The sequence below is a fragment of the Triturus cristatus genome, chromosome 5_1, assembly GCF_964204655.1.
Source record: "Triturus cristatus chromosome 5_1, aTriCri1.1, whole genome shotgun sequence".
Taxonomy (NCBI): domain Eukaryota; kingdom Metazoa; phylum Chordata; class Amphibia; order Caudata; family Salamandridae; genus Triturus; species Triturus cristatus.
In genome coordinates, this window is record NC_140587.1 from 940,738,349 (window position 1) to 940,764,576 (window position 26,228).

Below are 26,228 nucleotides of genomic sequence, written 5' to 3' on the forward strand. Positions count from 1 at the left end.
ACATTCAAATTCACAAAGACAGGGTAGTCCTGAAGACGGACCCACACTTCATGCCCAAGGTAGTGTCGGCGTTCCACATGAATCAGAGTATCCAGATACCGAGTTTCTTCCAAAACCCGACTACAAACGCAGAAAAGGCCCTGCACACCCTCGATGCCAGAAGAGCGGTGATGCACTACATTGAAAGAACCAAGGAACTCAGGAAGTCGAAGCAGCTGTTTGTCTCCTTTGCTACTAGCTTCATGGGTAGACCAGTGACCAAGGGCACCATCGCTAGGTGGATTGCCCTCACTATTCAATTCTGTCACAAACAGGCTGGACAGGAGCTAACGGAGGGGCCCCAAGCTCACTCCACAAGGAAGAAGGGGGCCACAGTTGCCTTCCTGGCAAACACGCCCATCCAAGACATTTGTCTCGCAGCAACTTGGGCATCTGTGCACACGTTCACAAAGCACTACTGCGTGGACATTCAAATGAATAAGGAAGCACAGGTCGGACAGAAGGTGCTACAACACATTTTCAACGACCAGCGATCATCTTCCACCCAGCCACCACAAAAATAGGAAAACCGCTACAAAATCTATGCACAGCATAGTGAATCCAGAAAGATTCACGCTGCAAAACGAAAAGTTTCTTACCTGTCGGTGTAGTTTTGCAGCTTGAAGATCTTTCTGGATTCACTAGCGAACCCACCCACCTCCGCCAGGAAGATGAGGCTGGAGGAAGAGGGGGTGAAATGGATAGGATCAAAGAAGTGGAAACGTACAGAAATATGGACAAAAGGATTAATCAATCGCCTAGGGTTAAAAAAAAAAAAAAAAAAGGGAAAAAAGAACCCGAAGATGGCGCCCCAAAGGTGGGACTTCCGCAGGAAGCACGACGACGTCACGGGAGGTGCACCAAATGGTGGACGTCGACGCCCACCTGGGCTACAAAAAAAAAAAAAAAAAAACAAAGAAAAGACTACGAATCCGGACCCAACCACAAGATCGCGGAATAATGCACAGCATAGTGAATCCAGAAAGATCTTCAAGCTGCAAAACTACACCGACAGGTAAGAAACTTTTCGTTTTGAAAGGTCTGCAACACATGTTCCCACCTTCACCCTGCCTCAGTAGGATCTGAATCTAGTTCTCACGTTTCTGATGTGCCCTCCTTTTGAATCACTGCACAACTGTCCTCTCAGGCTACTTACCATCAAGATGGCCTTCCTAATGGTGATAGCTTCTGCCCAGAGGGTCATTGAGCATCAGACTTTGTCATTTAAGCCTTCATACATAAATAAAGATATCAAAACATTAAAGCAACTTGTAAAGTTTCCGTTCCTAATGCTCACAGTGTACACTGTAGTCCACTACATGCTTTCAGCAAAACTATAAGGTGTTATCAATATCATCTTCCCAGAAAAGCTGGTTCTTCGCACAAGAGCTTTCTTCCTGCCAAACATTGTCATTCCCTTTCATGTAGGTCAGTCTATCACCCTACATACCTTTTAGTTCCGCCACATCCCTCTACAGAAGAGAGGCAAATCTACCGACTGGACCCAAAAAGAGTGTTGTGGCTCTGCCTTGACTATACAAAAGAGTTCCGGGTGGTTGATCAACATTTCGTGGGGTATGTCAAAGCAAAGAAAGGAAAGGCCATGCAAAAATGGACCATCTCCCCAGTAGATCGTGCTCTGCATTAAAGTCTGCTACGCATTGGCCAAGAAGCAACCCCCTGAGGCCTTGCATGCTCATCCACCAGAGCCAAGGCTGTGACCACTGCATTAGCACATGGAGTTATGGTAGTGGACATCTGCCAGGCAGCAATGTGGGCTTCTCAAGCACTACTGCCTGGACAGTCTGGCACATAGGGACAGGCACATTGCTCATTTAGTGCTGCAGGACTTTTTAGTGTGAAACGGTTTGGCAGACGCAGCTCTGGGGAGGTATTGCTTGTGTATCTATTCTAAGGTTAGAAATTAGTGGCTCGAAGTCTCTATTAGATGAACAAGTTTACCTTCTGTAACACCTTACCTGGTCTAGTTGCAGACTCCCCCACCCATCCTCCCTGCTCTGCGAACGGATTTCTAGGGGCAAGGCTGTTCTCTTTTCAGGGCCCTTGTTTTCCACACCAGTGGACAGTGTTCTTCGTCCCTCCAAATTCCTGGCTTAGAAAGTCATGAAAAGCAGAGCTGAACTATGTCACCTGCCTGTTGCAGGGGTACTGTGCACCAACAGTTTCCAGATCCAGTCTGACACCTGGGCTAATTCTAAGGTAAGGGACAAGGAATCTGCAGCTAGATTGAGTCTCCATCAGATAAGGCATTACTGACGGTAAGTATCATGTTCTTTAACCCATTTCAATTCAAAAGGGGATAGTGTATATCAATGAGTGAAAGACTTGCATGGCACACTTTATTGTATTAACAGGTTGTATGTTCTGAACATATGTGCAAGAGCTATTCTGAAAAATTGAAACACAAAAATACTTTCTAAAGGAAGAATAAATAGCTGCAGGAAAGTACACACACGCCCAATACAAGCTACATTTGTTTGTCAGTGACAGTGAGTATGATAGTCTGTGCATGTCTCAAAACAATGAGTTTCTTATTTGAGAATGTCTTTTGCTTTCTAAAGGAGACCTTATCTTCAAGAGTTAATGCATCCTATTCCTTGGTGAGGAATAAAGAAATGCTTGCTGGCATTACTGATGAGGCTTCTAAACTGTACGAAAAGGTACTTATGATATACTATCTTTAGTTAGGCATGTGACAAGTACACTAACATTTATGCTGTTTGAGATTTAAATTATTGAACATACTAAGATGTACTCTTATTAAGAAATTGTAGAAAAGACTTCTGATTTAATATGTGAAGAGACGTAGCACCTAGAAATCTATTTGGTTCTTGTTGTAGCTCATTTAACAACACAATAAATGTATATTCAACAGTCACAGCATGCGAGTTGACATTCATGGCCTGCCCTTTTTTTCCTTTTATTTCAAATCCAATAAATCAAAAATGCCTGTTGACATTTGCTGCTCCCTTTCACCTTGTACTCTCTCCTGCCTATCCGATCCCCTTCCACCTCCTACTGAAGTTATAAATAATGGTTTGGGGGAATGTTAAAGAAGCTCTTTTCAGGCAAAGGTCTTATCCTCTTATGTATCATTTGTCCAGGCGCTTACCTCTTTCTGTAGTGCAGGAGTACAGTGGACAGTATGCTGGGCTGTACAGGCTCACCAGCAGGTGCAGTCCTTCATTTTCTCTGGCACATCTTCATCCCTCTTGTTGATGCAGATTTTGTAGAGATGCTTCACAGGTATGGGTTAGGCCAACAGTGTACTAGATTCTCATGGAGCTTGGGAAAGCCGTCCTCTCAAGTCTCAAGCATGTCACATAGCTGGGTCTTGCCTCTATGACATGGCGGCTCATCTCCTTTAGTGTAGTCTGTGAGAAAGTGGCATCTTTCTTGCATGGTATGCCCCCACTTTTTGCTGAATTGCTGAATGTACTTTGACTGAGTGTGCCCTGGACTCCTGCCAATCCAGGGCCTATGTTCCTTCCCTAAACAAAAACCTCAAAAACAAATTGGCAAACCCTGGCCACATGTCAGCCCCTGGTAAGTGGTACCCTAGGTACCCAGGAACTTGTGACCAGGGAAGGCCTCTAAGGGCTGCAGCACTCATTGTGCCACCCTTAGAGGCCCTGTACCCTAACACACACACACTGCCCTGGCAGGCTGAGTGTCTGGGTACAAGACAAAACAGAGAGTCGACATGGCACACATCCATGTGTGCCATGCCCACAACCTACACTGCCCTGGCATACATCAGCCACCCCTCTAGCTGGGTGCCCTATGCCAGTGGTGTGGGCACAGAGGCAGGGGCCCTGCGCCCCTACAGTACCCAGGTCCATTCCTGGGCCCTGTAAGTGCAGTGCTGCCAATTAAGAGTACATAGTGCTGGGAGCTTGTCAAACACGAACTCCACAGCACCATAATGGCAGCACTGAAGACTGAGAAGTTTGGTATCAAACTGCTCAGCACATTAAACCCACACTGATGCCAGTGTGGGAATTAATGTACCGAGCACCACAGAGGGCATCTTAGAGAGGCGCTCTGAAACCTAACCTACAATCCACGTCTCTTCTAAGGCTGCCTAGGCTGCCACACAGCAGACATGTTCCTGGACCCCTGGGTAGGAGAGCCCCTGCTCTCCTGGGTCAGCAACAATACACATCCTGGGCGAGGTGCTAAATCTCCTCCCCCAGGATGGGCAGGGGGAAGCTTCAAAGGCATGCCGCCTCTGTGAGCTTCCCCAGGCCACTGCAACCCCCCACTTTGGCGAGAAGGTTGGCCGGAAACCCCAAATAAGGACAGGGGATGTGCCAGCCTGCCAACCCCACCCTTCAGGTGGGGGAGGCGAGGTGAAGCACATCTCTGGGCTCTCGCCATCTTGAAGATGGGAAGCCCTGCCCAATCAGGATTAGGCTATTGCCCCCCTCCCACAGGAGAGAGGCAGGATAGGGGGTGTACCCACCCCAGGACACCTACCTGTAACGCCCCTAAATCTAGTATTTAGGGGCACCCTGAACCTTCCTTCCCCAGATTCCGAAATCCGAAGAAGAGCTAGAAGAAAGAAGACCTGCCCTGCAGCTGCTAAGGAGAGGAAGACACCAACTGCTTTGGCCCCAGCCCTACCGGCCTGTAGACCCTCGAACCTGCTCCAGCTCCAACCCGGCATCTCTTGTGGCCAGCAACCTCACAAACCCCGGAGGACCTGGCTACCTTTTGACTCTAAGCCCCCTGGGACTCCCATGAGTAGAGTCTCTACTCAAAATCTACTTCTAATCCCTGGCAGCAGCCCGGAACCACGAACCCAGCACACTCTGCACTCGCCAAGCCTGGCCTGTGCCGCAGTGAACAAAGACCACGAGGACGACCCCACGGCGACTGTGACCCCGAGTCTGGCACCCAAGGACCTCCCTCGACACTCCTGAAGAAGCCTGCAGCCTCAGAACCAGGTGCCCCCCCAACCGCGATCAACAGAGGGTAAGATTTCCCGACACCAAAAGGCACCCCTGCACCCGGCGCCCCGCGCCCCCTGTGCCCAATCCCGGGGTACCTACCTATTCTCCAACTACCCAACTTACCTCTCGAAGTGGTGGTGGCACCTGAAGAATCTTCGTCCCCGAGCTTGCAGTCTTTTTCTAAACCGGAGATTTCCCATTCAAATCAATTGAGCGCCCGAAGGCTCAAAAGCACCCTGCACCCAGCCGCCCGAGTGGCCTTGGCAGTGTAACCTCTACACCTATCTACTTCCCCACTTGCCCTGAGTAAGTGACCAGAATCCCAGCTCCCACAGCCGCGTGGCCTGCTAGTCAGCAGCCACCAACCAAGGCCCCCCTACCTCTCATAGGATAACATTGGGCCTAACTCTCTCAGCACCCGGTCGCCCTTGTGCCGCTGAGGGTGAACCAACTGTACCTACCTGACCCTGGGAGACCCCTGAGTCTATGTCCAGAACCTTAACTCTGCCAGTCGAGTACTTACCTTTAAACCGATAACTCAATTTTCTCTATAGGGTAACATTGACTGGTTTCTTCTGAAATTTCTTCTAAGTGTGGAGTTTTCAAAACTTAAAATATTCACCAAAAATCAGACGAGAAACGAAAACGAAAATACTCACCTGCTCTTAGGTGAGCTCCTAATGCTGGATCTTGGTACCCAGCACTGACTCTAAAAAATACTTACAACTGTACTTACCAATAACCCAATTTTCTCCCATAGGAAATCATTGACTGTTTTTCTGTGAAATTTCTTCAAAGTGTCAATTTCTGCAATCTTTTAATATTCTTTAGAAATCGAATAATCTCTGAAAACGTAATTAATTACCTGTTTTGGATAAAGGTCCCAGTACTGAGTCTAGGCACCCAGTACTGGATTACAAAAGTAATGAGAACATACTATACCTGCAACTTGAATTTTCTGCCATAGGGAATCATTGACTGTTTTCTATGAAATATTTTCTAAGTGTCAACTTTTAACCTCTTCAGTGCCCATGACGAGATAGTCTCGTCATGGAGCACAGTTGCGCTGTGCCCATGATGAGACTATCTCGTCATGAACCCACTAGTGCAACGCCCGGCACAGGAGGGGGAAAGGGTGTGGCACTGAAGGGGTTAAAATAGCAAAATATTGTCTAAAAATCATCACAATAATTAAGTCGACTTTCATCACTTGATTCCAAGTACTGACCCAGGACTGAATCTAGGATCCAGTCCCAAAGTAATCCTAAAAGTAATCTGTAGCAAATAACTTGAAACTTCCATTGAACTCAATGCATTATTGTGTTTAAAATTGTGTTGCCTATTGCAACCATTTGTAACTTTCTACAAAAGTCAATTGCATATTGCAAAAGTATTTATATAAAGCATCACATTCTAAGAAAGTATATTTTAATACCTATTGTTTGTTCTAAAATAAAACAAGCATACATTTTTTATATAAACCATTGGCCTAGAGTTCAGTTATTGAGTGTGTGAGACCATTTGCTGGCTGAGTGTGTGCAACAAATGCTTTACACTGTCCTCTGATACTGCCTTACTGCTCGACCAAGCTACCACTTTAGAGAGGAAGGTTATATCTAACTTTAGCCTCTGCCAAAACCTCTGGGGACTGTGGACTCTGTACACCCTGTACCTATTTGGGAACAGTATATACAGATCGACTTTCTCACATTGGTGGATCAGCGGTGGGATACAAATTTGCATTTGTTGGACTACTTGGTTACCATCTGATCACACAACAGAACTCTTACAATTGCCTTTAGAATTCTGATTGGTCTTTTCCAAAATTACTAAAAGTCTTGCTAGGGCCTTGCTTAAGTCCCATTAGAATTTTAGAAAAATAAAAGTCACTATAGTCAGGGTAGAGGATTAGAACTGTCAGGTTAGAATCACTCAAACAAACCCAGCTATTAGTGAAAATAATAACATGGACCTGTTGGAGGCGCTCGACCTCACACCTTACTTACACTTGTCTTTCAAGGAATTGAGGTCCCTATGCAAACTTAAAAATATACCAATGGGCCTGCATCCAACCAAACTAGGGCTCCAGGAGCTCTTGGCTGAGTATGCTAAGGACCACCCATCTGAACATGGTGATGGGCAGTCAGATGAGGAAGGGGAAGAAGAGGAGGTGGATAATAACACCCCCCCACACACACACTATTCCCTAGGGAGTAGAGGGCACCCATACCCTTCAATCCAAGAATTACCATCTGGGGACCTAGAGATCACACAGGTGATTCTGGTACCAGAGAGATCACTGGGGGACCCACCAGTGAAGAGGACAGCCTTGTAATGCTGGCCAGAAGATTAGAGCTAGAGCCCAGGCTCCTGGCTCTAGAAAAAGAAAGGAGAGAGATGGGTTTAGCACCCATCAATGGTGGCAGCAATAATAAAAACAAGGATAGGGAGGAAACTTCTGACCTTAAAATCCCCAAAGGGATTGTCCCTAAATTTGAGGAAGGTGATGATATCACCAAATGGTTCACAGCCTTTGAGAGGGCTTGTGACATCAGAAAAGTAAAGAAACCTCTCTGGGGGGCACTCCTGTGGGAACTGTTCTCTGGTAACTGCAGAGACAGGCTTCTGACCCTCTCTGGGCCCGAAGCAGGATCCTATGACCTCATGAAGAAAGCTCTGATTGAGGGATTTTGATTCACTACTGAGGAGTATAGAATCAGATTCAGGGGGGCTAGCAGCCTGCGTGCTGGGAACTAATTCTTTTCTTGGCTTTTTTCAGTCTGGAGAAAAAGAGCACTAAAGGGCCTGTTTAAGGGCCTCCCCTCAGCCAGTATTGCCAAGCTTTGAGTGAAGCTATAAGTTTCTCCAGAACCCTTTCCCTTGACTTCTGGTTCCGATTCCTTGTAAGGAGAGGTTGAGTAGACATAGATAGTAGTAATCACCATAGGTTTTGCAAGGTCCTAATGGGGAAAAGCCCATGCCCTACCCATCGTTTGTGAGGCAGAGAGCTAATTAGGACTCGAGAAAAAAATATAGACCATCTGCAATAAAAATAAATAAAGATAACAAAACATTAAAGCAACTTGTAAAGTTTCCGTTTCTAATGCTCACAGTGTACACTGTAGTCCACTACATGCTTCCAGCAAAACAATAAGGTGTTATCAATATTATCAATATGATTGATTAACCCCTTCAGCGCGGCGTGGATTTCCGCGCCACGCTGAAGGTTCCGTGCGTGGGCGGGGCCGTGACGGAGCGGTTCCGTCATGCGCACAGCGCGACCGTCGCGCATGACGGAACCGCTCCGTCACAAGCACGGAAAGGGTTAACAAAGCACACTCTAGCATGGTTATTATGAGCACACTTGCAGACCTGTGCACCTTGATCATGGACATGGGCAGACAGGGTGTCCAGGATAAATGTCTCCAACTTGTGCTGTCTCTCTATCTTCTAATTAATGAATTGCTGGGCAGCCCAATACTGTTTTCACACATGTTCATCACATGTTTATGTTTCACCACATTTTACCTGAGCACTGCATTATCACCCCATACACTCCTGTAGTACCCACAATGATTGTACAGTGATTATCTGTGCAATGCTTTTTGACAGGATAATACAAAAGCCTTCTAATATGACAGTTGCAGTGGTCATGTTCCATATCTTTCTGTTTACCTTTGAAAATAATTAATTGAGTGAAAATAAGTGACTGATTCCCTCTGTGCTCCAGGGCCACACAACTCTCTAGTAAACCAGTTAGTGGTTAGACACTGTTCTAAATAAATTTGTAGGAATCACATTCTACTTAATGACTTAGCGATTCTGGTTCCTGGGAACACACAACAGATCCATATTTTTAAATATAAAACATGCTGTGAAGACTCAGTTGTGTACTTGGTAGCCACAAGCCACTTACAAAATGTTTGTTTAGTTAAAGGTACTTCTTTTTTCAATAGGTGGTTCAAGCTTTTGAGACAGGAAAGGAGCTGAATAGTTCTTCAGGACTAATTCTCCAGAAGACGAAAGAGGTGGCTGCAAAGATTGACAAATTACAAGGAACCATCAGAGGTGATGTGCTGCTGTGAATATATGACTCACTTTATTAACTCTATGATCTACATCAGTCGATTTTCGGTATGGTAATGCTATTATGGCATTGCCATGAATTTAGATGACTGTGTTGCATTTTTATGCAGTCCTGTCAATAAAGCATCTAATGAGCTGATAATTGGCAGGTAGTAAATCCTGTCCATTTTCCTGTTGGAAGGTGATTTTATGCATGCGTACTATTATTTATAGTCATTTTGTTAAAGTTTCCAACTACAGTCAGCACTTTGTAATCATTCAAACAAACATACATAAAATACAATCCATTACATTGGGGTTGTATGGTAGAGTTGAGGGATAAGGAATTCAATTAACGTTTTCTCTTTAAATTTAAACCCCTGTGGGAGGAGCCTGTGAAGCTCACTGCTACCTCTGGCCATGAGAGAATAACATTTACTTACCTTGGCCTTCCTGTAGTTGCTCTTGCAGGGAATGTTGCCCACAGTGTATGAAGGATGGCAGTCCTTTAGAGAAAAGAAGTGTATGATCGGGTAAGCAGCGAAGGGAAAAATGCCACTATGAAGAAGAGAAATCTGATATTGCAGAGTTAGAGGTCAGGCGGAAAGGGAAAAGTCAGTTCTGGGATGTGAGGGAAGTGCGGAGACTTATCCTTAGACTCCTTATACTACCTCTATGTATATTAATGTAACACACATATCTGCCTTATCTACAATCCCAGTAGGAACCTACAACATCATTTTTGGATTGGCTACCTGGCTTTCTCTACAGATAATTTACCCAGTACTGATCAAGGGGGTCAGTACCTATCCTCCTCTTGTGGCCAAGATGAGAAGTCAACCAGAGTCCTGCCTTATTATAGAGATTAAAAGCTACCTGTCACGGAGAAGCTTGCATTCCTGTTGTTTTCTAGCTTTTCGGCATTCTGTAGGCGAGAGTCACAGCTCAGACCAGTTTTGAACTGGTTTCAGGTGATTTGTGGATTGCATCTCTGACAGTGATATTCATTTGTTTTTATTGCCTAGAACCAGGAACTATACAGAAAGTAGTAGATGGGTCGGTTTTACTCTGGCAAAGGGAAATCTTCTCTGAAAAAAGGAAGTGGTTTTTGACAGTACTAACGGGTTTCAGGGATTGGAACTAAGGGAGGCTTAATGGAGGCTGTCATCTTCAACATGGATAAAGCCAACATCCCCAAAGAAGAACCAGCATAATGTGCTGCTTGAAAAAGAGAAAAAGAGGTGCAACTGGCCCCACAATTTATCAAATGCTGGTGAAACATACACATTCTTCATCCATGCCACACACATGATGAGGACAATAGACCTCAGTTTTGCATTGTGAATCTCTCTGGTTTCACTATGCTGTGCATTATTCCGCCATCTAGTGGTTGGGTCTGGAATTGTAGTATTTCTTCTCTTTTTTTTGTTTTGTTGTTGTTGGTGGGCATCGGTGATGTAGTATCATTTGGTGTCCTTCTGTGACGTTGACGGGCTTCCTCCGGAAGCTCCCACCTTTGGTAGCCATTTTCAGTTTCTTTTTTTCCACCGTTGGGTCTGGATCATTACGGAGAAGCTCCTAAGATTGGAGAAAAGAATCGAAGAAAATAAAGAAGAAAGACCGTGAGGAAGTTCTTTCGACTGCCTGGAGCAACAGGAGGTAAACGAGGAGTCGAAAATTGAGTTCTTCGACAACAATCAAAGAATACGCATGCAGGGGGCTCCCTGGACGCGGTAATGGACAAGACACCATTAAAATTTTGCCAGAACTGTCACCACAAGTACTCACAGAAGTATCAGCATCCAGTCTGCAATCTGTGCCTGCCGCTGGATCATCAGAGCGCCGACTCCAACGCCTGCTCGGTCTTCAACCCGAAGACTTTGACAGTGAGAGAAAGACAGCGGCGTGCCAATCACAACATGCAGGGCCAAGGACCACCGCCTTTGTTGCGAGACCTGGGCCTCTCCTGTTAAGAGGAAGATAATGTCGCAGAAGGACCAGAGGGTGACGAGGAAAGAGAGATTGTTGTCATGGAGGTTGAAAGAAGACTTCGAAAGAGGTAAGGGAGTCGTCGACCCTGAAAAAACCTGAAGAGTCTCAAAAAATGGGCTTGAAACTAACAAAGGGAGCCCCGGCGCCAAAAATTTAGACGACTGCGACAGCACCCAAACCGAAACACACTGTAGGATCCTTTGATAAGGACTCCGAAACAACAAAGGTCCTCGGAAGGCCGAAGACGTTGAAAGACGCTCGACAAAAGGACGCTTTGGCGTCAAAAAAGAGAGACACAAGCAACCCTCGACGACCGCTTCGGCGTCGACAGCCAAAAAACGAAAGGCAGAAGATCTCGATGCCGAAACACACGCTGCCGAGATAGAAAGGTAGAGAAAAAGGCTCGAAGCCGAAATGGCAAATATACTACAACGAAAGAGGGACTTCGACGAAAGCTTGAAGCAATTCAAGATTCTGCCGAAAACAAAGGATACGGCAGGGGAGACAGTCATCAAGGACATAATTCCACCGACAACCCCTGAGCCAGTCGAGGAAGAAGAACAAGAACAGGAATCATTCTTCTTCGGGAACGACGTCGACGAAGATGATCAAACGTATGCGGAATGGGCAATCTCGGAGAATCAAGACCTCCAGTGGCAAGATCTCGACACAGAATCACCAGAGGAGGCCGTGGAGACATATCCCTCCAAACCTTCACCTCCAGATTACATTGGCATGTATAATCAAGTGGTTAAGAAGGCAGCAGACACGTATAGGGTGCCTCTGGAGGAGGAAAAACCACAGTCATGTTTTTTATTAGAGACACTAATGCCTACACAATCGAGAAACCAATTTCTCCCAATGCTACCAAGCGTACTAGACCAGGGAAAAGAGGCATTCAAGGAGCCAGCTTACAAGGCTATAACTCAGAGAGCTGAAAAGAAGTACAAACAGTCTTCTAAAGACCCCTTATACATCAGGGGATCGGTACCGGCTAACTCCATTATTGCATCAACGGCAAGGAAAATAGCTAATGTCCCAGCTACAGTAGGTCCACCTCCAGACAGAGAAAGCAAAAGGATGGACCTGGTAGGAGGAAAAGTGGAGAGGAGTGCAGCGAATCAATGGTGCATAGCCAATTTAAATGCACTATTAAACCGACATGCCTACCAACATTGGGAAGAAGGAGGAGAGCTGCTGAAACATCTTCCTGAACAATTCCAAAAGCGAGCTACCCACCTTGTAAATGAAGGGAAGAACATCGCAAATACATGCTTAAAATCTGCCTTAGATGCTGCCAAAACATCCAGCAGACAAATGATGATTGGAATCACAGAAAGGAGAAACGCATGGCTTCGAATTTCTGGATTCAAACCTGAAGTTCAGAGCAACATCATCAACTCACCATTCAATGGGGAGCAATTGTTTGGGAATGTGGTGGATGAGAAACTCAATCAATTGAAAAAAGACAATGAAACTGCGAGGTCCATGGGGGCTCTCCAGTTCAGGAGCCTACGTAGAGGAACACCATCAAGGAGACCAGCAGGTAGAGGTACGCAACAACCAACTACCTCTCAACTACCTCTCATTGGGGTTTCCAGCAAACATACCAAACAGGAAACCAGGGCACAAAGCAGGGACAGCAGCAAAGCTGGCAGTACCAAGGCAGAGAATCCTTTCGCAACCCTGCAAGCTGTCCCTAGGGAATGCGCTATGGATAGACTGGTCAGGGAAATTTGCATACACTTTTCTCCCAATACCATTGCTGAACAGGGTAGTCGGCAAATGCAGAACCAGCAAGATGACAATGATTCTCATACCTCCACAATGGGCCAGACAAACATGGTTCTCTGCACTAATGGAAATCTCAGAAGGAACAATGCACAAACTTCCAAGAAGAAAGCATTTGCTAACAATGCAGAACGGGAAAGTGCTTCCTCTGGAACCTGAGAGCCTAGGTCTAGCGGCATAGCTCCTGAGGACTTACAATTCACACATCTCAAACTACCAGAAAACACCATGGCGGTTCTAAGAGAAGCTAGGGAACCAACAACAAGAAAATGTTTTACAGAAAAATGGAAGAGGTACACGCAATGGTGTCTTCAAAGGCGTCTTTCGAGAAAGATTACAAAGGAAAGAACAGTGCTAAAATATCTCACACATTTACTACAAAGTAAATTAAGGTTTTCATCACTGAAAGTACATTTAACTGCAATAGTAGCATATACAAGAGGGGAAACAGGGGAAAGCTTCTTCACCTCACATGTGGTCAAAAGTTTCCTAGTGGGTGCAAAGAAGATTGCGTTACTAAAAATGGTACCAGCACCGGCTTGGAACCTGAACATAGTTCGAGTACAAGTGATGAGAGCACCTTTTGAACCATTACACAAAGCAATGCTACAAATGCTTACAATAAAGATGGCATTTTTAGTGACAATAACATCCTTACGTAGAGTTAGTGAACTGCAGGTACTAACATTACAGGAACCCTACTTCCATATACATAGTAACAGAATTGTCATGAGGACAGATCCACAATTCATGCCAAAGGTGGTGTCAAAATTCCACATAAACCAAAGTATACAAATCCCAAGTTTCTGTCAAAACACTAAAGACAAAGCGGAAAGAGCTTTGCACACACTTGACGCAAGAAGAGTGGTCATGTATCACGTGGAACAGACTAAAGAATGCAGAAAGACAAAACAGCTATTTGTATCCTTTGCAAAACGTTTTTCTAGGAAGACCAGTAACCAAAAGCACAATCGCAAGATGGATAGCATCAAGCCATACAATTGTGCCACACACAAGCAGGATAGACTTTACAAGGGGCGCCACAGGCGCATTCAACAAGGAAGAAAGGAGCAACTATTGCCTTTCTCGCTAACACCCCAATCCAGGATATTTGCATTGCAGCAACATGGTCTTCGGTACACACAGTCACCAAACACTACTGTGTGGACATTCAAATGAACAAGGAGGTACAAGTAGGACAAAAGGTCTTACAGCGTCTATTTACAAACCAAAGTTCATCTTCCACCCAGCCGCCACAAGACTAGCAAACCGCTACAAAGTCTATGCACAGCATAGTGAATCCAGAAAGATTCACACTGCAAAACAAATAGTTTCTTACCTGTCGGTGTAGTTTTGCAGCTTGAAGCACTTTCTAGATTCACTAGCGAACCCACCCTCCTCCGCCAAGGAAGAGAACTATAAGGAGGATGTATATAAAGAGGGATAACAAATAAGATTAAAAAAAACAAAAACCAAATCCAAAAATGGCTACCAAAGGCGGGAGCTTCCAGAGGAAGCCCGTTGACGTCACAGAAGGACACCAAATGGTACTTCGTCACTGACGCCCACCAACAACAAAAAGAAAAAAAAAAAAGAGAAGAAATACTACAATTCCGGACCCAACCACTAGATGGCGGAATAATGCACAGCATAGTGAATCCAGAAAGTTCTTCAAGCTGCAAAACTACACTGACAGGTAAGAAACCATTAATTACAAAACATTTGATCTTTGGCTACCCACATATTCAAGCTTTTCTGAATGATTATATTTGAACATGCATGTCCTGTAACTTCCCATGTAAAATGGTACCTGGCAGCATGTCTCTTAACCTGACTCCATGTTGTGTCTCACCCTGACTGCCCAATTCCCATCTACACCCAAAGGCAAACAAACAACAGTAATTTACTGACTAATCATTGTGTAACCTTTCCTTTAGTGACCTCAGATCACTGCCTTCAAGTTAAATTTCAGCTAAAAATAAAACATGCTATTTAAATTAATACCTTTTTGATAAACAAAGACTGCTGTCCTTTCTGAATGTTTCAGAAGTCCACTTTTCACTGCAAAAGGATTCCTTGACATTGATAGATACACAGGTGACATCATGCGTTTGGTGGGGGCGCATAGGCTAAATGCAGATGGTGCATATAATGTTCTTTTCATATTGTGTGCTAGGTTGATAGGTTTTTGTCATCATTTTCATGTGTTCCTTTCTGGGAATGTTTTTCTCCTATTCAGTGTATGCTGAAGTGGCATCAACATTAAATGAGTCGCTGGCATCTGATATAATTTTATCAAATAATACGCTTGAAGACCTACAGAAGAATGTCTCAGTTATGTTGGAAGTTATTCGTGGGAGGGACTTTAGTCCATACAATCATAGCTCTACAACAGAGCTCCGGTAAGGTGTCACACACCTACTTACAATTTAAAGGCAATCCATGTACAAATGCTATAAATTAACAATCTTCCATTGAACTGTATTGTTATACTGGCATGTTTCCATAATCTATCTATCTATCTATCTATCTATCTATCTATCTATCTATCTATCTATCTATCTATCTATCTATCTATCTATCTATCTATCTATCTATCTATCTATCTATCTATCTATCTATCTATCTGTCTGTCTGTCTGTCTGTCTGTCTGTCTGTCTGTCTGTCTGTCTGTCTGTCTGTCTGTCTGTCTGTCTGTCTGTCTGTCTGTCTGTCTGTCTGTCTGTCTGTCTGTCTCTGTCTGTCTGTCTGTCTGTCTCTGTCTGTCTGTCTGTCTGTCTGTCTCTGTCTGTCTGTCTGTCTGTCTATCTGTCTATCTGTCTATCTATCTATCTATCTATCTATCTATCTATCTATCTATCTATCTATCTATCTATCTATCTATCTATCTATCTATCTATCTATCTATCTATCTATCTATCTATCTATCTATCTGATCTGATCTGATCTGCACAAAACGTTCCAATAAAAATGTTCATTTGATTAGGGTTAAGCATGACAAGTTACTTGCAAATTTGTCAAGCTGAGGCCAAACAAAGAGGTAGGGTACAAATGACATTTCACATTGTAACTGCACAGGTGTGGGCCCCAAAATACACCTCTTCACTTTTAAAAGCAATGGTTCTCATAAGTATCATTTAGACAGTTTTTCAGTAAAAAGCAAAATCACCTTATTCAATAGATGTGATATCAGCTGAACATAATGACCATCACACTTGTGCCTTAACACAAACATTTTGTCACTAAGTTATGTAAGGTTGAATGTTTCACAGCTAAGAAAAAAAAACACAACAAAAAGGATATTAACAACAACTAGACGGGGAAACAAATGTGCTTGTGTGTTTGTAACAACTTCTGAATATATGATAGTACTTTGGCCATAACTGCCAAGTTATTTGTATGTTATTTATTACTGTCAATGGCGTTTCAACCCTATTGTGAAAGTCTCATGCTTCCCCATGCCACCCCCATACTACTAGGTGGCTGTCAACAGTTTCTGACTATTAGGGCCTGTGAGAAAGTGCCCTCTTTCTGCATGGTTGCCCCCACTTTTTGCTTAATTGCTGATGTGCTTTGACTGAGTGTGCCCTGGGCTCCTGCCAATCAGGTGCCCAGGGCCAATGTTCTTTCCCTAAACCTGCATTAAAAACAAAACCCAATTGGCATCTCTGGTCACAGGTCAGTCCCTGGTAAATGGTGCCACAGGTACCCAAGGCTGCGTGTTTTGGTGCAGAACAAAGTGAAGAGTCGACATGGCACACATCCCTGTGTGCCATGCCTGCAACCCACTGCCTTGGCATAGATCAGTCACCCCTCTAGCTGGGTGCACTATACCAGTGGTGAGGGTACAGGTGCATGAGCCATGTACCCCTTCAGTGTCTATGTCCATTTTTAGACATTGTAAATGCAGTGCTGCCATTAAGAGTATATGGTGCTGGGAGCTTGTCATTGCGAACACCACAGCACCATAATTGCTACACTGAAAACTGAGAAGTTTGGTATCAAACTTCTCAGCACATTAAACCCACACTGATGCCAGTGTGGGATTTAATGAAAAATGCACACAGATGGCATCTTAGAGATGCCCCCTGAAAAACGACTTACCACTAGTGTACAGGCTGAGTGGCTGCTTTCAGCTGCCACCACCAGACATGCTTCTGGACTCCTGGGTCGAGAGCCTGCTGCTCTCGGGGGCTTGAAACAATGCACATCCTGGGACGTGGTGCCAAGCCTCCTCCCCTAGGATGGGCAGGGTTCACGAAGGGGAAGCTTCAAAGGCTTTCCGCTTTTGTGAGCTTCCCCAGGCCACTTGCTGCTTTCAGCAACTGGTCCCCACTGGTTCTGATCCCCACTTTGGGCGGGAGAACCAGTGGGAAAAACAGTTGAGGAAGAGAGGTGTGCCCACCTCTGCCAACTCCACCCCTCAGGTGGGGAAGGCGAGGTGAAGCAGAACTCTGAGTCCCCTCCATCTTGAGGATGGGGGGACCCAACCAACCAGGGACAGGCTCCTGCCCCCCTCCCACTGGAGGGTGGCACGATATGGGGTGTACCCACCCCAGGGAAGGGACCCATTGGTCCCTGCCCTTTACCTACCTGTAATGCCCCTAAATCTAGTATTTATGGGGCACCCTGACCCTTGCTTCCTCAGGTCCAGCCTGACAACAAGAAGAAAAGAAGAAGAAGCACTGAACAGCCATGCAGCCAGCTAACAAGAGGACTATGCCCACTGACTTAGCCCCAGCCCTACCAGCCTGTCTCCCCTTGCACCTTGTTTGCCCAAACCAACGCTGCCTAACTAACCCTTAACTTCCCAACTTAAGTCTCGAAGTAGTGGTCGCACCCAGAATGCCTTTGTCTCCCTGCCTGCAGTGCTTTTGCAAACCGGAGGTTCTCCATTGAAAACAACAGGGCACCCGACCTCAAAACAGCACCCTGCACCCGGCCGCCATAGTGCCGCTGAGGGTGCACCTTTGGTGCTAATTTGGTTTCCTATTTGCCCTGACCCAAACCCTAAGAGCTTTGCTCCCACAGCCGTGTGGCATGCTTGCCAGTAGCCACCAACCGGAGGCCCCCTATCCTCCATAGGATAATATTGGGCCTCAACACTCTGCACCTCGCCGCCCTTGTGCCGCTGAGGGTGAAACAAAAGTGCATCACTGACCCTGGAGGACCCCTGAGTCTAACCCCAGACCCTTAACTCCCACAGTCGATTACTTACCTACAAACCTGTTTTTCCTCCATAGGATAACATTTTCTTTCAGAAAGTTTCCAAGTGTGGAGTTTTGAAATCTAAAAATATTCTTTAAAAATTGCACAAATAATCAAAACGTATTTACTTACCTGTTTGCAGGAAAAGTCCCAGTGCTGAATCCAGGTATCCATCACTAAGTTAGAAAAGGAACGTAAAAAGTAACTCACCTGTAATTCACTGAAAAAACCCATTAATTTCAATGCACTGTTTTTCATTCAAAAAACGACTTAAGTGTGGAGTTTTGAAATCTAAAGATATCCTTTAAAAATCATGCAAATAACCAAAACGTAGTTACTTACCTGTTTACAGGAAATGTCCCAGTGCTGAATCTAGGTATCCAGCACTGAGTTAGAAAAGTAACGTAAAAAGTAACTTACCTGAAATTGACTGAAAAATCCTATTCATTTCAATGTACTGTATTTGCTAAGTGTTGCAACCTGCTGCATCCCCTGTAAATCAAACAAAGTACAATTCTATTGCATTTTCAAACTAATCTATATCCAGTAATCTATTACTGAAAAGTATTTCATGCTTACCTGTACCAGGGTTGCTTGGTTCTAAAAATAAAACCACAGTATATATTTTTATACAAACACAATTGGCCTAGAGTTCAGTTATTGAGTGTGTGAATTCATTTGCTGACTGAGTGTGTACATCAAATGCTTAACACTGCCCTCTGATACTGCCTTACTGCTCAACCACTCTACCACAAATAGAGAGTATGGTTCTATCTAACTTTAACCTCTGCCTACCTCTGGGGTGACTTGGTCTCCATACACACTATACCTCATTTTGGTGTACTATATAGAGCCAGTTTCTTACACCAAGATCCCAATTTACTTCTCCAAGTGGTAGTCACACCCAGAAGACCTTCCTCCCTGAGCCTGCAGTGCTTTTGCAAACCGGAGTCTCCCCTTTGGAAGCTGCAGGGCTTCCGAAGCCAAAACAGCACTCTGCACCCGGCCGCCCCAGTGCTGCTGAGGGACCATCTAATGTGCTGGCCTAAACCCCCATTTGCCCTGAACTTAAGTCCATAAGCTTTGCTCCCACAACCCAGTGGCCTGCTTGTCAGCAGCCACCAACTGGAGGCCCCCTATCCCCCTTTGGGTAACATTGGGCCTCAGCACTCTGCAACCGGCCGCCCTAGTGCTGCTGAGGGTGTAACAAGAGTGCCTCCTTGACCCTGGGAGACCCCTGAGTCTAACCCCAGAATACCAACTCCCACAACAAAGTACTTACCTTTAAACCAATAACACTATTTTCCTCCTTAGGATAACATTGACTGTTTTTCTGTGAAAAGTTTTAAGTGTGGAGTTGGAAAAACTAAAGAAATTCTTTAAAATTGTACTAACCAACAAAAACGCTTTTGCTTACCTGTTTACATGAAATGTCCCAGTGCAGTATCCAGGCATACTGTACTGTGTAAGAAAAGTAATCTCAAAAGTAACTTAGCTGTAATTTTACTAAAACTCCTTTACCAAGTATATGTACTGTATTCTGAAAAGCATTGCATTATCAGTAATACTACTGTAATCAAATCAAAGTACATTTACAATTGCAATTCAAACTATTTACAAACTGCTTTACTACTGTAAAGTATTTACTGCTTACCTGTGCCAGGCTTGCTTGGTTCTAGAAAATAAATTAACTAAAAGAATATTTGTATACAAAAACAATTGGTCTGAAGTTCAGTCTTTGAGTGTGTGAATTCATTTGCTGACTGTATACAACAAATACTTAACACTGTCCTCTGATAAACCCTTACTGCTCAACCACAGTACCACAAATAGAGAGTGAGGTACTATCTACTTTACCTCTGCCTACCTTTTGGGTTCCACTGGAATCTGTGCACACTATACCTCACTTTGGTATAGTATATACAGAGTCAGCTTCCTACGGGCCCTTTCATGTGGTCATCATGGCAGCTCGTGCATCGCAAGCAGACGTTTCAACGCAGGCCATTCCCACTCAAAGGCAATGAAAATACCCGCTGAGTGTGTACATATTTATTTTTCACTAGAGTGAGTACCTCCTATGGCCACCCCATTAGTATTTAGCCGAGTCACAATATTCTTATTCAAGACATTGGCTATTCGGATGTCCCTACATCCACAGAGTTCAGATGAGAACCTCATACCCGACAAAAGGGCCAATAACACATTTCAGGCTGTAGGAAGCTGGCTCTTTATATAGTATACCAAAAAGAGGTAGACAGTGCAAAGAATCCAGGTATCCCTTATAAGTGGACAGGGGCTTGCTCTAGCATTCCCAAAGTGCTCTTTTATTGGTTAGTGTGGTCGAACAGCCTTGGACTTCTCCGAGAGGAGAGTTATACATCTGCTGCATACACACGGTCAATAAATTATGCACACAACTCAATAAGGAGATCCACGCCAATTTATAAAAATAGCACTTATCTTTATATCATTTTAGGCACCAAGATCATCACGATCAGGTAAGTACATTTTGAGTTATGATATTTTAGAGTTTTTAAAAGTCGACACATAGTGCAGTTTCTGGAGCGGTAATGTTATCCTATGGAGGAAAGACATTTACTGCGTACAAGTACTTTACAATGACGTACAGGACCAGTCTTCTTGACATAAGGTGAGACTGGGGCAGGGTCCAAGGCAGCACCAACAAGTCCCCTCGGGCAGCATTGGGGTGGCTTGGTGCAGAGGTGCTTTTCAGTGTCGGGTGCCCCGTGTAAGTCAATAGGGATTGGTCCAGTCAAAAAAAGGCTGCAAGCTGGGACTGGGGGGCCAATCGGGCTGGACCATCAAGGGGGCTTAGGTCTCACGATGCTCAAGGATATAGTTCCCTACACCCCCAAGCATCGTGAGACTTGAGCCCCCTTGTTTCCTTTAGTCTTCTTGCAGACATCTTCTTAGGTGTTGGGTTTTCATGACTGGAGACACACACGGTAAAGTGTGCCTACACAAAGAGGCTTCAAGTGGTGTTGGAAAGTCCACTGTTGGAAATCCCAAGTTGGTTTTCATCTCTGGAGGGTCTTGGGACCACGCTGTCACCGTTGGCCCACTTCGTCTCAGGCTAGGAGGCCCAGGTGCAGTGGTGCTTTCCAATGTCTGGTTTTTGGCGGGCGGGAGTCCTTGCAGTTCTTCCGAGGTGCCTGCAGGCGAGCAGCTCTGCTACTCCACGGAATTTCCTGGGTCTTGGGTGAAGTTTGACAGTCCTTCCAGTCTTTTGGAGGCACAAGCAGCTGCAGGACAAGTCGTCTTTGGCACAATTGTTGAAGACAGCAGGCAGGCCTGCAGTGTTGGCGCCAAGCCGGTTTCTGGCCCTCTGTTCTTGCTTTTGTGGCTCTTCAATCTCCTTTTTCTTTCATGTCAGCAGATACTGATTTTCTGGTGCCAGGGGCTCCCCTAAATACTAGATGTAAGGGTTTTAGGGGAGTGTAGGGTAGTAGCCAATGTCTACTTACCACTGGGCTCACTGTGCCTTCTATATGACCACTTCCTATGGGAAGTGGGCATAACCCTGTGCCAGAGTTCCTAATTCTGCCATCAACAAGATGGCAGACTTTTAATTGTTCATGCCCACATCAGGTAGCCCACCTTAGGGGTGGAACTAGCCTGAGAGTGAACACGCCTCTCTGACAACTAATTTTCCCACCTGTCCAGGCACCAACTGTGCCCGGTCAGGGGAGTTGGCATCCTCTCCTGTGAGGGAGGTCAGATTTGCATACCAAAGGCAGTGGGCTCTTTAAAGCTCCCTGCCTTGGAATGCTAATTTGCAGGTCATCCTGTGGATGAGGGTGTAAACACCCTCTGCCGGGGCAGGTTTTGTTCCTGACCTCCTGAGAACAAAGGCCTTCACGCCTGGGGGTCAGAAACCAGTCTGTGGTGGCAGGCTGGCTAGGAGCAGTTAGTCATCACACTAGTAGTTGGTAGGTTTTCAGCGGGCACCTCTAAGTTCAGGAGATTGGTCCTGTACGTTGCTGTGAAGTTCCTGAATGCAGTACATGTTTTTCCCCCATTGGATAACATTGGGCACACATCTAGACCTGGCCGTCCTGTGCTGCCCCAGGTGACCTGTTGGTACTTCCTTGGACCTTGCCCCATACTTACCTTAAGTCCAGGAGATTGGTCCGTAAGTTGCTGTGAAGTGCATGTCTGTAGAGTATGTCTTTCCTCCATAAGATAACATTACTTCAAAAATTGCACTGTGTGTATTTTTCAAATCTGTAAAAATTCATAACTCAAAACTTACTTACCTGATTTTAATGATCTTGGTGCCAAAAGTTATATGAAGATAACTGATAGTTTTAGAAGTTGGTGTGGACCTCCTTGTTGAGTTGTGTGCTTCATTTATTGACTGTGTGTGTATTGGAGATGTGTAACACTCCTCTCTAATAAGCCTAAGGCTGCTCGACCACACTACCCCCTAAAAGAACACATTAGGATTGCTGTAGCACACCCCTGTCCACTCACAGGGGACCCCTGGACTCCTTGCACAGTATACCTCTTTTTATTATACCATATGAAGAGCCAGCATCCTACAACACACTAATTTGCAAGCCCTGGTGTAGGAAGCTGGCTCTGTACATACTATTCCAAAGTAAGGTATAGCGTGCACAGAGTCCAGTGGAACCCCAAAGGTAGGCAGAGGTGAAAGTAGATACTATCTTACTCTCTATCTGTGGTATTGTGGGTGAGCAGTAAGGCTTAATCAGAGGGTAGTGTTAAGCACTTGTTGTAAACACTCAGGCAAGAAATGAGGTCACACACTCAAAAACTGAACTCAGACCAATTTGTTTGTATAAAAAATATTATTTCGTTATTTTATTTCTAGAACCAAGCCAGGCCTGGTGCAGGTAAGTGAAATAATACTTAGCAAGATTTAAGCAGCGAATTACAGTTGAATGCAGTTTCAAATTCAGTTGGTTGATTTACAGTTAAGTCAACAGTTAAAATTACTTTTCAGTTACTTTGTAGATTACTGTACACATTACTTCTTGATTACTTTTTTAGTTACCTTTGCTAGTCAGTGTGATATGCCTAAGTATCATACTGGGACATTTCCTAGACAAAAGGTAAGTAATTCCGTTTTTGTTAATGTGCAGTTTTTCAAGGTTTCATACAAACCAAGTCCACACACAGAAGAATTTTCTAATAAAAGCAGTCAATGCAATCCTATGGGAGGAAATGAAGTTATCGGTTTACAGGTGAGTACGTGGTTGTGGGGAGTTGGGTTTCTTCAGTTAAAACCAGGGTTCCCCCACTGTCGAGGATGCACTCTCAAAGCACCCTCAGCGGCACTAGAACGGCCAGGTGCAGAGTGCTGAGGGCCAATGTTATCCAATAGGCAATATGGGGCCTCCGGTTGGTGGCTGCTCATGGGCAGGCCACAAGGTTGTGGGAGCAAAGTTAGGCTCAGGGCAAAGGGGGATCTGATTTAGCACACAAGGAACACCCACAGCGGCACTGGGGCGGCCAGGTGCAGGCTGCTGTTTTGGCTTTGGGTGCCCTGTTGGTTTTCATTGGAGTTGCTGGTTTAGGATTTTGGCTGCAGGCTCAGTCCAGGAAGTCTTCCGGGAGGAACCAACTGGGCGGCTGGATGCAGGGGTGTCTTTTGAGGTCGAATTTCACCTTACCGGACCCCTCGCAGTTGGGGGGGGGGGGGTCTCAGTGTAGAGGCTGCAGGTGACGTCGGGGAGTCCTGGAGGGGCCAACCCATGGTTGACTCAGATTCTGGGGCACTGGGGGACCACTCAGATTCAGGCTGTAGATGTTGGGTGCAGTGGTGGTTCCACGCATCAGTTTTCTTTGTCCTCAGCAGGCTCAGAGTCTTTTGGCGCAGGATCTCTGGAAACTGCAGACGGGCCGGTAGGGCTGGGGCCAAGTCAGTTCTTCTCTGCAGTCTCCTCTGCTGTGAGTTTTCTTTAGTCCTTCTTCTTCATAGGTTGTGGGAATCTCCCTTCTTTGCTCAGGACTGACCCCTAAATACTGTATTGAGGGGGGTTTTGGGGGTCTCGAGGTCAGTAGCCAATGGGCTACTGACCTTAGGGTGACTACACGTGGGGGAGTGGGCACAATCCCTAACCCTGATTGGAGAGTGCCTGCCATCTGCAAGATGGTGGGCACTGAAGAGTGGGCTTCACCTCGCCTCCCCCATCTGAGGAGTGGGGTTGGCAGAGGTGGGCACACCTTCTGGGCTTTTCTAATTTTTCCCGCCAGTCTTGCTGCTGAAAAGGAGGGGAGTCAGGAAGGGGTCATGCTCCTGATAGCAGTAGAGGCTTGGGGTCATGTTACAAAAGCGGCAAGGCCTTTGAAGCTCCCCTACCACAAATGGCTCTTCCTGACCTGGGAGAGGAGTGAACACCTCTGCCCAGGAACACCTTTGTTTCTGGGCCCAGGGAGTGCAGGCTCCCGCCCCAGGGGTCCAGAAACTTGTCTCGTGGTGGCAGGCTGGTGTTTACCAGTCAGGGAACCCACCAGAAGCTGGTCGTTTTTCAAGGGGAATCTCTAAGAGGCCCTCTGTGTGCATTGTATAATAAATCCTACACTGGCATCAGTTTGGGTTTACTATGCTGAGAAGTTTGCCACCAAACTTCCCAAAATTCAGTAAAGCTATTGTGGTGCTGTGAAGTCGTAATGACAAACTCCCAGACCATATACTCTTTATGGCTTTTCTGCACTTACAATGTCTAAGAATGGCATTAGACACTGAAGGGTGTAGGGGTACAGTGCTCATGCAAAGGCACCCTCACCAGTGGTATAGTGCACCCAGCTAGAGGGGTGCCTTAACTACACCATAGGAGGTGGGTTGCAGATATGGCACACAGGAATGTGTGCAATGTCGACTCTTCACATTTATTTGCACCAAAACATGCAGCCTGCAATGGCAGTGTGTGTGTGTTAAGGTACATGACCTCTAAGGGTGGCACAATATGTGCTGCAGCCCTTAGACGCCTTCCCTGGTCATAGTGCCCTTTGTACCCATGGTACTTTTTACAAGGGACTTACATGTGGCCAGACAGGTGCCAATAGAGGGTACAAAGGTACAGTTTTGGGAAAGAACACAGGCCCGGGAACCTGATTAGCAGGTACCCAGGGCACATCAAGTCAAAGTGCATCAGAAATCTGGCAAAAAGTGGGTAGGTTACTGCAACAGAAACCCAGCTTCCTACACCTGGGTACCCCTCGTACCAATACTAGCAGTTCACTAGTAAGTTAGGATATGTCAATTGAGGAAAAGACAATTAACCATGCACCTTTTAAAGGGTCAGAGCACATGGTCTGAGTCTTGTTTAATAGGGCTCGGGCACTTTACAGCCATAAACACCAGTACCTAGTAGCTAAAATGGGGGCAAAAAATCAGGGTAAACCTGCAAAAAACCTGTTTTGCAGCTTGAATCTTTTCTGGATTAACATGCTGATCATTATTCCACCTAAAAACTTTTGTCCTGTCTGTTTGTTTTTTGTTGTTGGTGGGCTTCGACGGACCGTCATTTGATGTTCCCTTGTGACGTCTCTGGGACCAGAAACAATGTACATCCTTGGCAGAGGTGTCACACGTCCTCTCCCAGGATGGGCCAAGTGCTCAAAGGGGAAGCTTAAAAGGCTGCCGCATTTGTAATGCAACCCCCAGCCTCTGCTGCTAGCAGCAGATGGCAGGCTCTGGTTTACACCCCCACTTTGAGCAGCAAAACCAGCAGGAAATCTTAGAAAGGCTAGGAGGTATCCCTACAGCCTGAATCCAGAGGCTCCCCCTGACTGCGACCTGCTCTGGTAAGAAGGCTCCCAACGTCTAAAGGCACCTTCTTAATCCAAAGCCCCTGTGCCTTGGTGAGCTAAATAGGAGGTGTCCCTGTGACCCTCTATGTCTCTACTTACCTATGCTGTTGTCGGTCTCCCTCCTACAACCTACTGTGCAACACCTTCAGCCTGTTTGTCGAAAGCAAGTTCTCAATTGAAAAGCATTGGGCCCCCGACTCGGATTTTACTCCTTGCACCTGGCTGCCCCTGTGCCACTGGTGGTGTATGTTTGGTGCTGCTTTGTGGCCCGCTATATACTTGCTCTGACCCTAAAGCATGGCCCCTGCAACCAATTTACCTACCTGCAAGCAGTGTGGCTTCGAGCACCCTCTGTGT

General features: G+C 45.6%; 1 protein-coding gene across 3 annotated transcripts in view; it reads left to right on the top strand.

Annotated features, from left to right (window-relative positions):
- LAMA1 (laminin subunit alpha 1) overlaps positions 1-26,228 on the top strand; it is a 692,815-nt gene that overhangs the window by 447,616 nt on the left and 218,971 nt on the right. For all 3 annotated transcript variants that reach the window (XM_085605997.1, XM_085606000.1, XM_085605998.1), the window contains 3 exons: positions 2,622-2,720; positions 8,972-9,083; positions 15,103-15,265. In XM_085605997.1, coding sequence (XP_085462123.1) covers positions 2,622-2,720; positions 8,972-9,083; positions 15,103-15,265 — 374 coding nt within the window. The remainder of the gene's footprint in view (positions 1-2,621; positions 2,721-8,971; positions 9,084-15,102; positions 15,266-26,228) is intronic.